The sequence below is a fragment of the Dendrobium catenatum genome, unplaced genomic scaffold (assembly GCF_001605985.2).
Source record: "Dendrobium catenatum unplaced genomic scaffold, ASM160598v2 original_scaffold_212897, whole genome shotgun sequence".
NCBI classification, from domain to species: Eukaryota; Viridiplantae; Streptophyta; class Magnoliopsida; order Asparagales; family Orchidaceae; genus Dendrobium; species Dendrobium catenatum.
In genome coordinates, this window is record NW_021531307.1 from 95,172 (window position 1) to 108,128 (window position 12,957).

Genomic DNA, 12,957 nt, shown 5'->3' on the forward strand with positions numbered 1-12,957 from the left:
ATTGTGATTTTCAATAAATTTTTTCCACCTTCATCCACTGTAAACCTAATCATAGCTGGACAACCAGTTCGGGTATCTGATCTTCGATATTTCCTTTGGATATTAAGATCAGTCAACTTCCTGAAACCAACTTTTGAACAAACAAAGTCCTTGGATTTTAAATTTATGGAATTTGGCCAGTAAATGTGATGATCCTTACGAACACTAAAATCAAGATTATATCCATACTTACGATAAGCCTCGTATGCCTCTTTCTCATTAACATAAATATCCTGATAAATAAGCAATAAATGAATTATCCAATACGAAACCAATAAGCAGTAATTAAGCAAAGCAATACACAACCAATACGCAACCAATATGCAATAAAAACCCAACATATGCGCACTTAATACGCAATGTATACCAATTCAATACGCACATAATACTCAATGTATATCACACAGATAAGCAATACATACACAATTAATACGCAACAAAGCTTTGCAATAAGAAAATCGAACTACAAATTCGTTATTGTACCCTAGCTCAATAATATTATAAAAAAAGGGAACATCGAGTCTTCTTTTAAAATCAATTACAATTTAACATTATGTACATTGTTGATAATAATTACATCAAGAAAGGAACATCTAAAATATTTGTACCCTAAAATAATTACATCAAAAAAATGACAATGTAAAGAAATTTGATTGCAACATTGCTATAAAGAAAACTTGGAAGAAGGCGAAGTTTACCGATAAGCTGAACTTTTCGTCCAGTCGCACTGGTTCTACGTGTTCTGCTTCTTGTGCACTTGTTTCTTGGACGTCGGCATTCTTCAGATTTTCGACTTCCTCCGAGACCTGCGAAAATATTGTCTGCTCATAAAAACCAACATCCTCCTCCAGATCCAGATCAATCTCCATCTTCATTGGCATTTTTTCTGCGAAAATTTTGGCTGCTCAGCGAAAATTTTGACTCTAAGCGTTATATATTGCGGTGACTCGCGCCTTAAATTCTGAAAAAATAAGCGCCAAACTAAATTTAACGTTATCTCCCGGGTCGGGCTGAAAGACGGGTCAGATTTAGGAGGTTTACACAAGTCAATTAATTTTTTTAACACACTACTCTCCTTGGCCTATTGGTTGAGAGCTTTGGTTTCCAACTAAGAGGTTCAGGGTTCGAGTCTATGTGTATGCGTTGTGTGTGTGAGTTTGCCTTAAATGGCCTAAATGTCCAAAAAAAAAAAAAAATTAATTTTTTAACCCTTTCCACATAAACAACCAAACACATCTATGTAATCGAATTCCACGCATAATAAATTTTTCCATCACAAAGCTACTTCCAGACTCCGCAAAGTGCAAAAAAGAAATTCACCAAAATAAGGACGAGGAAAGGACGAGGTGGAGGGGAATTTGGCGAATAGCTGGGCAACTATTGCCTCTTACGACCGTGATTGTGCCTTGTGGTGAACTGAGATAGTCCTCCATTTGAATGGCCACTGCCGCCGCCTCCGTTCTATCGCCGTCGTCGGCAAACCCAGCCCCCTCCGTCTCTGACTCAGATACCGGAAGCAGCAGCAGCGGCGATGAAGCAGCCGGGATTTCGGGGGCATCTGCCCTGGAGGACTCTATTTTTGCTGCCTATCTCCAGATCTGTGGCGGCCATTCTCCCTCCCATGATCTGATAAAGATCCGATCATTTCTCTCTGCTGCCGCCGGCCGCGGAGGTCACTTTGTCTCTTGCCTCATTTGCTTGGAGCGCATACGCCCCTCCGACCCCATCTGGTCCTGTTCCTCCGGCTGCCACGCCCTCTTTCACCTTCCGTGCATCCAGAACTGGGCTAATCAATGCTCCTACCGCCACTCCTCTTCTTCGTCCCTCCACTCCACCCCAGACTGGCATTGTCCCAAATGCCGTGACCTGTATGCCCGAGACAAGATTCCCCGGTCCTATCGCTGTTTCTGCGGCAAAGTAGAGGACCCGCCCTCCGATCCATGGATCCTCCCCCACTCGTGTGGCGAGGTCTGCGGCCGCCCTCTGCGCGGAAACTGCGGCCATAAATGCCTCCTCCTTTGCCACCCTGGCGTTTGCCCACCGTGCCCTAAGCTCATCACTGCTCGCTGCTTCTGCGGCTCTCGTAAAGATGCCCGCCGTTGTGCGCAGAAGCACTTCTCATGCAATCAGTCATGCCCTACGTTTTTGCCATGCCGCCTCCACAGCTGTACCGAGCGCTGCCATGATGGTCGCTGCCCTCCTTGCCAGGTGAAGGCCTTTTACAAGTGCGCTTGTGGGAAGACAGAGGAAGAGAGAGTTTGCGCCGAAAGTGACTTCCGATGTGATAGGCCATGCGATGGGATTCTTAAGTGCGGGAAGCACAAGTGCAGCCGTGGTTGCCATTCTGGACCATGCGGGGCTTGTCCTCTGCAAGGTAGGAGGACTTGTCCTTGTGGAAAGAAGGAGTACAAGGGTGCTTCGTGTGATGAGGATGTGCCAACTTGCGGTTTGACATGTGAGAAGATGCTGAGCTGCGGCCTTCATAGGTGCCCAGAAAGGTGCCACCGTGGGATTTGCGTGGAGACATGCAGGATTGTTGTTTTTAAGGCTTGCCGGTGTGGGAGCTTGAGGAAGGAGGTTTGGTTACAATTTCGTTTCCTAATATACACATACATTTGTTCTGCAGTACAATTTTTCAAATGTATTTTGTTACTGCGTTATGTATGTTATTATAATCTGAAAATGGGATTGTTATTCTCTTGCTCCACGATTATGTGCCCCTTTTCTTTTCTTATTTTCGAGCTAGCCAGCTAGACGCCTTTTAGAAGATCTCTGTACTCCATGTTTTATTGCTTTGCGAGGCTATTATGCTCTCTCTGTTGCAAATTGTCGTTGGAATATAAATTTTATATATTAAACTAAATTTTGCTAGTTGCTTGATGAATAGATCATAATCTATGCTAGCATACGAAACATTTGAATAGAAGTTAGATTTCTCCCGTCTCCACATCTTTCCCTTTCTTTGTTGCAATCTCCCTTTGAGTGTAACTGTCTCTCATTGGTATCCTTTTCTATTACAAATGTGCATGAAGCATGTAGGTTTCACCGTGTGGTTTGGATAAATCAATAATGAATTTAATGGCTATTATCATCCGTCCTCTGAAAAATATATTATATAAATATGCTATCAAACTCCTAAAAAAGTGATAATAAAAAATACAAGAAACCAAATAGTTTGTGACATTGACAGTTTTACTTATTTCTTAGTGGAATACTTTTTTTAAAAAAAAACTGAAATTCAATGTTGTTCATGGGCAAATAAGTAAGCATATCGTCTTCTCTAGTTCTTATCACCTCCTGATTTGTTTCGATGGATTCATTGTGTCCCCAGCCCTTACATGATGGACAAAGAAGATATATAACATGCAGCATCAAATTGTTTTGTCTGTAAACAAATTTGGCAGGGTTTCTTACTTTTAAAATATCCAAATATTTCTTATTGGTATCATGTATCCCACCGTGAGGTGGTTTCATTTCTTTGACATGAAAAGGTTGCATCTCCTATTTTACTTTGATGTTACATTTTGTGCATCTTTGCATGGGCCTTTGAAACTGTGTATAATTACAGAAGAAAGTCATGCTTTTTAACCAAGTTGTATATATTTCTCTATAAATAGCCCCGACTGATAGTTATATTATAATCTTTCTGCATCAAAGTTGTTATTTTGTTTGTTGAAGTTTAAGAAATTTTAATTTTATTATTATTTTTTTAATGATTTTTAGTTAGTATGACACTGAATAGTGCAGAGTAGAGCATCTAACCACTAGTTGTCATCTGAAGTTACTTCACATTCTATTATAGGTTCCTTGCTATCAAGAGTTAACCTGCGAAAGGAAATGCTTAAGAATGCGAGATTGTGGCCGCCATGCATGCAAGCATCGTTGTTGTGATGGAGAATGTCCGCCATGCCAAGAGGTATGGTCTCAAACATCCATTTCTTTATGTTCTTCATTTTGTGAACTTGATATTATGAAAACATTATGTCAGATTTGTGGGAGGAAGCTTCGTTGCAACAACCATAAATGCCCTTCCTTATGCCATAGGTACACAATATATCTGTCTTTGTTTAAACTTTTTTGCTATGGCCTTTTCTACTTCTTACTGTGTTTTGATGCCCACCTGGACATCTATAGACGAGTATTGTTTGCCAGTATGCACTACAATTTTTTTCCATTGATGTATGCCTTAATTATTATAATAAAGTAGCTATTGAATTAAAAGATCAGATGGCTAAGTGTTTCAGAGGTTTCTCAGCCAAGATTCTTCATATTATTATCTAAGTTTCTGTTTTCTGCTACCATATACCTAGATCTTGGAACTTGCTTCAGTTACTGAGTTTTCTCAGGTGTTCTTGTGTCAGTAATCTTGGTAGTTGCATTCTGGGGATCTTGCTTCTCTTTTGATTTTGGTTAGTACTTAAATATCTATGAGCTTTTACAAATTAGAATTTACTTAAAAATAATTAAGTTCTTGTTGATTGAAAGGGCTGATCATTGATTTGAACGAATGCATATTATATTAAACAAATAAAAATAAAAAAATAACGACTGCATTTCAATTAAAGCATAAAGATCACATGTTTAATTGACTGTATGCCTCAATTGAAAACTAGACTGTACCAAATTTCAAAAAAATAGTTACACTACATGCTAATTATTTGGATGATTTGTGGTTAACCTCTCAACGTTATTGCGTGAACCCATAATGAGCAGTTTGAGTAGAATCATAAAGATTATAGGAATTTTTCGTGAGTGTCTGAATTTAGCGCTTTTTTATACTGTTTAGGACTTCTCTTTAATATTTTCTCCTCTTTTTCTCCTCTTTACTACAGATAAAAATTTGTCTCCTTGTTTTGGTTAAATCCGAACCGTCCCTTGGCATTTTGATCCCTCGGCTAGGATGGGGATCCGTGAGAGGCTCACCTAGATTGCGCTGATCTCCTTCCATATTTATGTGGCTGATTTAGTAAGGATTATATTGGATAAATTATGTATGATTTTGTAATTATTTATTTTTTTATTAAGATATATTGTATAGATCTATAAATAGGGACATGTTTAAGCAATAAAATTAAGCATTTTTCCTCTCTACTTCTTTGAATTTTGCATGTTATGAAAAACTAAAGAGATAATCCGTGAGTTTCACCACTTGCCTTCATTGCCGTTCTCGTTTAGAGACTAAAGAGAAGGAAGTGGAGAGGAACAAGAGGCTTTCATTACGACATTCTCTTGTTATTGTTACTACTCTTATAACCAACACAGCCTTTATTGCTGTCCTACTCCTTGTTGGCCTGATTAATATAACCTTCATCGCTATCCTTTATAAACAAAATGTCTGATGCTAATTTCTCCCAAAACTATATGAAGGACTCTATGGTGAACTTAGGAAGAGATCTCCAAAATATGCAACCTTCCTAAATCTTAAATGGGAAGAATTACTTGGAGTGGTCTCAATATGTGAAGTCCTACTTGAAAGTGAAAGGAAAGATGCCTCCTTGGGGTAGGAATAAAAGAAGAAGATCCTAATTTTTGGACATGTGATGAAGTAGACTCATGATCATGTCATGATTGTTGAATTCCATGACTCCATAAATTAATGATACTTTCATGTTCCTATATACTTCAAAAGATATATAGGATGCTGCCAGACAAATCTTCTCAAAAGCTCGTGATGCTGCACATACCTTCGAAATTAAAGTCAAGGGCACAAAATAAGGAAGAAAGATTGTGACTGAATGTGCCACTCTTCTTTAAAGCTTGTGGGAAGAACTTGATTGCTACAAATGCATAGAGACTAAGTGTCTAGAAGCTATCCTGAAAATTTTTATTGAGAAAGATAGAGCGTATGACTTTCTTGCAAGATTAAATGCGGAGTTTGATTAGGTAAGAGTTCAGATCTTTGGCAAAGAGGAGTCACCTTCATTAAACGAGACGATTTCTCTCATTCGTGTTGAGGAAAGCCGACTAGGGATAATGCTAGAGCTAAAGGTAGTTGAAGGTTCAAGAATAATGTCAACCAAAGAGGCATCATGGAAGGAAAAATATAAGGATTTCTTAAAATCTAAAGATAAAGACTCCCTTTGGTGCAGCTGTTACAAGAAATCTAGGCACACAAAGAGACATGCTGGAAGATATAAGAAAAGCTCCCAAGTAAGGAGTGACATCAAAGAAGTAGATAAAAGAGCACATCATAAGCCAACACTATAAGTTAGCCCAACCCAAATACATAGTCCATCTTAAGAGAGCTCAATAAAAAAAACATTTATAAATTAAAACAACTCTTGGTATCCTATGAAAAATCACCTGCATCTTCTCTTGCACTTTTAGGTAAGTTTTCTATATTTATTGGATTAAGTGCTTCTAGAAATCATTTGAAAAGATTATGGTTCATTGACTCAGGAGCCACATATCACACGACACACTCTACTGCCTACTTCATCAATCATACTCCTTGCCCAAGTGATAAGAAAAGCATAAATGCTGAGGGTTCTCTTATCACAATAGCAGGCCAACATACACTTATCTCCCTCTCTCACTCTGAAAAATGTGCTGTGTACCTCAATTATCCACAAACCTAATCTCCATACAAAACTTATCAATGATCATAATTGTCAAGTCTTATTTAACCCTACTTGTTGCTTATTTCAGAACCAGAGATCTGGGAAGAAGATTGAACTTGTTAAAGAGAAAGATGGATTGTACTATCTGGAAGAGCTAAACAAATTTAATGTTATTAATAATGCCTATTCTATGTTATCCCTATTTGATAACAAATCTATTATTTCACTTCACTATTTTATATTAGGATATCAATATTTTGATATCTTAAGAAATATGTACTCAAAATTTTTTAATAAGTTAAAAAATAAATCTTTTCATTGTAAAACCTAAGTTAGCCAAGTATAAACTAGTTTCTTTTCCAAACAAACATGAGAGATGTAATACTCCATTTTACCTTATTCATAGTGATATCTGGGGCCTTTAAAAATCCCTAACATCTCAAGGGTTCGATGCTTTATATCTTTCATTAATGTCTACACTCGAGTCTTTTGGATCTTTCTTAAAAATAAAATTGATATTAGTACTATCCTTCCCATTTTTCATACCATGTTCCAGAACCAACTCAGAATAAAAATTAGGAATTTTTGTTCAGATAATGCTAAAGATTACTTTAACCAAACCATATCCTCCTACTTTAAAAAAGAATGCATCATTCATGAGCCTTCTTGCATTCACAACCTACAACAAAAAGAGGTTGTAGAAATAAAAAAGGTCACCTTTTAGCCTACACACATGCATTCCTATTCCATCACAATGTACCTAAATCCTACGGGAGGGAATCCCTTCCAAGTATCACATGTTTCATAAACCAACTACCTTCAAACATCTTGGGACTAAAAACACCAATGGATATTTCTTTTTTTACTCCGAATTCTAAACCCATAATAACCTTGCACCCATAATTTTTGGGTGCACTGTCTATGCTAACATTCACTGCCAAAATAGAAGAAAAATATATCTAAGAGCACTCAAATGGATCTTTGTTGGATATTCATCCACCCATAAAGTTATAAGTGTTTTCATCCATCCACCAAGAAAACTCTTGTATTTATTAACGTTATCTTTGATGAACAAAAATAGTATTTCACCAAATCTCATCTTCTAGGGGAGACTAAAATTGAAAAAAATGAGGAAAATGAGTTTGCCTCTCTTGACCTTTTAGCTCCATCTTAAACCAATCAACCTAAACCTAAAATCAAAGCAAGGGAAACTGATGACAAAGTTTTTATGTATAACAAAAGGTTTGCGCAAGTCTATTCCAGGCGTACAAATCCAAATTATGTTCCTAGAGATGTGAAGTTGATAATGCTAGGTTGCTATTGATTGGTTTGCGGAGGTGTGTTGAGTGGGTTTATGGAAGAAAACTCAGCGGTTGTGGGCTTTGATAGGAGACGAGATGTGAGGGAGTGGGAGAGAAATTGGAGGAAGAATATGAGGCATAATGTAGGCTTCCATGAGTGGTGGAACAATAGAAAGGGAATTAGCATTTAACGGGATTGCGTGATTGCATTAGGTCATGAGCATGATAGAAAGGAATTGGTCAAAGATTGTCTGTAGTTATATAAGCGAGGTGTTGAATGAGGAATTGGTCAAAGATTGTCTGTAGTTATATAAGCAGAGATCACTACTCGGGAAAGAGGAACGTAAGAGTCTACAAGTAGTTGTTGGCATCAACATGTGTTTGCGATGCTAGTGAGGATGGGGAGACTGAAGAGAGGTGTTCAGGTTTTAGAGTGTGAGGGAGAGAGTGAGGATATGATGCACCGACACAGACACAACGACATGGACACGACACGGACACAGGACAACATTTTTTAAAAATATAGGACGTGGGTGCGGCGTGGACACGTCATAATAATTTTTAAATATAATATATAAAAATTAAGATAATATTATATTAAAAATGGCAAAGAATAATAAATCAAAGTCATAATAACTTGTTTAGCTTATAACATAAAGATGTTTAGAACAAAAATATCGAGTACAACCACAAAAATATAAGCAAAAAACCATTTAGTACAACATGAAGGTCCAACTACTTAATAGAGGGAATGATAGAATTAGATTCAGAGGTTGGTCTTTAGCCTTCAATATCATCATCATTGAATATCATTGCTTCCAACTCTGGTTCATCTATAAAAAGATTTGCAACCTCCAATAACCCTATATCATCAAGGCACTAGAACTCATCTCCAACAATATCCCAAATCTTGTTATCACTTGTCATTTAAAATGAGGTTTTCCTTGATAGAAGACGAAGATTTGTATGCACATAAATTAAATCTTCAGCCCATTGTGGAGTTATTTTATTCCTCTTCATTGATTGAATAAATGAGTATATGCTCTAATTTTTCTCACAACACGAAGAGGATGATACTTGAACAAGAAGTTTTATAGCTATGGTTTGAAGAAGCGGTGTTGAAGCTCTACACAATCCTGCAGCTCTACACACCGGTTCATTTTCTGTTATAATCTGCACAACATTTGAAGGCCCAGTAATGACTATCACCTCTTTATCCTAGATTTAGCTTCATGAACTTGTCTATTCAATTCAATTAACTGTGACGTAGTAATCTTAGGACACGTTTTAATTCCATGACCAAAAATCTTAAGTAGATGTGCTTTCACTATAGAATAAGATCATTTGTAGGTGCCACCACAATAATTGCATTTGAATGACACATTCCATCATTCAAAAGTTTTTCCTAACTTTGTAACATAAATTCATAATGGCTTATTAGTTTCTACAGATGACTCTTTTGAACCACTCCCACCAGCACTAGAGCTCATTTTCCTTTTAAATACACTGGTGAAGTAGAATAAATAAAGACTTATTGTAAAACAATTAAAAATTTCTAAACAAAGTTGAAAAACAAAATTTTATTGTAAGAGTGAAAGCGCAGCAAAAGCGCAATAAAAGCACAACAAAAGCACAATGAAAGCGTAATTAAAGCGCACTTAAAGCGCAGTTAAAGCGCATTAAATAAATAAATTTTTATTGTAAGAATAATTTTAATCCAAAACAAATAAAATATTTTAATAAAATTTTCTCTTATGATCACAAATCTACAGAATCATTGATAAATGGAGAGAAATGGCCAATGGAGAAAAAATGATGAAATTAACTTACAGGTTTGAAAAATTTTCTGTGGTTTGGCGTTGTCTTCCCTTGGCTGCCCCTAGAAACTAAGGAGGATGGCTTGTTGCTTACGGCCGTAAGGGAAGACCAAGGGTGCGATCTCTAGCCGACCGCTGCTCGCCTCAATCGCTCGGGAAGACCACGAATACAAATAGGAATATAGAGTTAAGGAGAAGATGAAGACTCGTGCGTGAACTGGCTAATATAAAATAGCTGGATTAGTGTTTTATTTATTTATTTAATTATATAATAGCCAGACACGAGTCCGACACGCGTGTCCAGTTTATTTGTTTTTAAATGGGACACACTAGTGATGTGTCCGACACGTGTCCTCGCCGTGTCGGACGCGTGTCTGTGTCTGACAAGTGTCTGACACTGCATACTCTCTTAAAACGAAGTGTCGGTGCATCAAAGGAGTGAGAAGATTGGAGATAAGAGATGCAAGTTCCACGTGTATGCAAGAAAGAGGTAAGGGTAATAGCTTTCATGATGTGTGAAAGGTGTTGTGGGGAGGTGTGTGCGGTTGGAAGAGGGATGACGAAAAGAAGAGGAGTTTGCAGGCTCATGCTGGAGAATTAGGGATTCCACTCGAGATGGTTGGGAGTGGAGCGTGTAGGAGAAAGATTGGATATAGGATTTTTAAGAAGATTGTTGTGTGTGCTGGGTTCTTCCGTGAGATTAAGAGTGGGTGAGAGGAGTTCATGGGTTATGTTTCGTGCATCTCCAAATTGCATGTCTTCACCTTGCACACAGGAAAATCTTATATTTTGTTTTCATGTAGTAACTTAGGACAATATTACTGTCTTTCTTAGTTACTTTTAGCATTACTAATATATTGACGCAATCCATTTCACGAAATAAGTGACATTTGATGATTTTGGGTTCGTGTGATGTGTTTTGAGTTAAGCTTGTGTAACATCACATCAATTGTTCATTGTTTTCTTATCGTTTAAAGGGGTGAAATTATAGAGCTTGTATGGAGGTAAATTGTGAGAATCTTGCTCTTAATTGTTGTCAACAACATCGTCTTGAGCAATGATATAAGTGTTAAAAGCAGCCTTGCCGCCACATTTAAGTGCCCATGCATGTCATTCAAGACTTGGCGGGAAAATTATGCTGTATGTTTGTGTATTTTTTGTGGAGGTATGAAAGTATGCTTTTTTTAAGCATTGTATGTTAAAAATCCCAATTGTGGCTGGAAAAATACTAAAGTGTGTACTTTTTTACTTGTGCAAGTGATAAAGCCACACACATTCTTTTTCAGTTATAGTGAATTTAATGACACCTCGGTGATGGTATCTTAAGGCACCACCTATGTATATTTTTTAAAGTGTCATGAACAAGCTTAGCACTCCCCTAAACGCCCTCTAATCAAGTTTAGCATTGATATGTTGTTGAATTTTTCATTAAATGAGCTCAACTAGGGAAAAATTATAGTTGTTTGATGGACACAAATGCAATATAAAATAAAAATAAATGAAATATAAAATAAAAAAGCGAACAAAATTACATATTGAAATTTGAAACGCAATATTCGCCTTAAAAGAACCGAATTGGACAAAAGTAAGACATTCAGGGAACTTGGTAACTTGTCTACGAGCACTAATAAAAATTCCCCGCCACATAAAATTCTTAGAACCATGGAGTGAAAGTGAAATTAAATGCAAGTGAACTACAACCCCCTTATTTATAAGCAGACAAATATTCTTTACAGGGTTCACTTGGAACAAAAAGTGGTCAGGATGTTAAAAAAAAAGTACACTTAACGTTGCTTTAAACAAACAACAAATTGTGAGTTGCCAAACTTGCAATTGGATTCGCAAACAAACAAGTGTAAGCAAACATAATGTGAGTAATGATCTCAAAATGAAAAGTTGCTTATGTTGGCACTAGTAATTGAATATGGATAAAAGGTGGCATGTTCTATAAATGTTAAACCACTAAAAGTTAACTCTTATGCACGCTTCAATTTATGTTTCAATGTCAAACAATTTTGATACTTAAAAAAAAATGCTATGTGCACTTAAAGCAAGAGAGCTTCAATTCTTCCAGCTCCAAGAAGCATGCCACTTTCTTAGAAGATTGTGTTTATTTTAAAAATGTACAGACTCTTTTAAATTTAAATTATCGTTATACTGCATTGCTGTCGAGTGAGCTAGCCTACTTGTAGGGTAGTGTCGTACGTCCAACCTTTATAAGTATGATTTTGCTCATGACAAAAATTGGTGTTGACAAACTTTTGCTATTGACAAATATTTATGCAATAAAGTCAAAGTGATTGCATCGCAATCAAATAATGATTTTAAACTAGTGCTCTTAGTTTAATATGAGAAACTTGTATTATTGCAGTCTGGTAATCAGTTACTCAATTGCGAATCTTATGAAGTTTTTTTATTTTCATTTGCACAAGGCCTTCAAAGCCTATTTACAAGAAAAAATCATTTTCAAAATATGAACTCATTGTCGTGCCTATTAGATATAATCACATGTCCGACCTACAAACCCGAATCTTTATCAACAATGTTTATGATACAATGAATATCCAAATGAATTTAAATGATATGCATATCATAAACTCGATTCTCTACAAGCAAGAAAAAAAAGTTGATAATGTTCAAAGCAATCATGTATAATACTTCAAATATTCGTATGATAGGCATAAATATTGTTTATCATAATTGAGGTGTTTATTTTCTAAGATTAAGCTCTCAATTACAAAGACAAGCTCTTCAAACTATTTTCCATCATGATGGTCATATTGACCTCAATCAGAGAGGATACTATTATAAAATATGCTATCAAATTTCAGAGCAAGTTACTTCAAACTCACATCTCGATAAAAAAATAAAAAAATTATAGCTTAAAGTAACAATTCATCTGTGGGAAAATAAGACATTGATTTGAAAATTTTTATTTCTAAATCAAAAACTACATAGAGAATAACATACCTCAAAAGATAAATATTCTACAATAAATTTGAAAATAAAAATAGGATTTAAATTATTAATTTTTATAATTAAATATGAAACAAAGAATGAGATATCATATTGTGGGCTCCGAAAATTCGGCCTCGGCCTCCACTCGCTTTTCTTATTCGGCGAGGGAGTTTTAACTAAGTTCCGAAGTAAATTTTGGAAGGCAGATGGGTTTGTAGATAAGACACTACCCAGAGATTTCGCCCTCATTTTGTGAGGACTTTATGATCTGAGTTCTGGTTT

The 12,957-nt window shown here is 36.3% G+C and overlaps 1 protein-coding gene across 2 annotated transcripts in view; it reads left to right on the forward strand.

Moving 5' to 3' along the window:
* The first annotated feature begins 1,321 nt into the window (after positions 1 to 1,321).
* Positions 1,322 to 12,957, forward strand: part of LOC110092047 (NF-X1-type zinc finger protein NFXL2) — a 73,777-nt gene continuing 62,141 nt past the window's right edge. The window contains exons 1-3 of one of the 2 annotated variants that reach the window (XM_028692490.1): positions 1,322 to 2,616; positions 3,842 to 3,955; positions 4,028 to 4,083. In XM_028692490.1, the coding sequence (XP_028548323.1) occupies positions 1,477 to 2,616; positions 3,842 to 3,955; positions 4,028 to 4,083 (1,310 nt within the window). In that variant the 5' untranslated portion in view covers positions 1,322 to 1,476. The remainder of the gene's footprint in view (positions 2,617 to 3,841; positions 3,956 to 4,027; positions 4,084 to 12,957) is intronic. The other variant, XM_020816394.2, reaches the window with a different exon arrangement.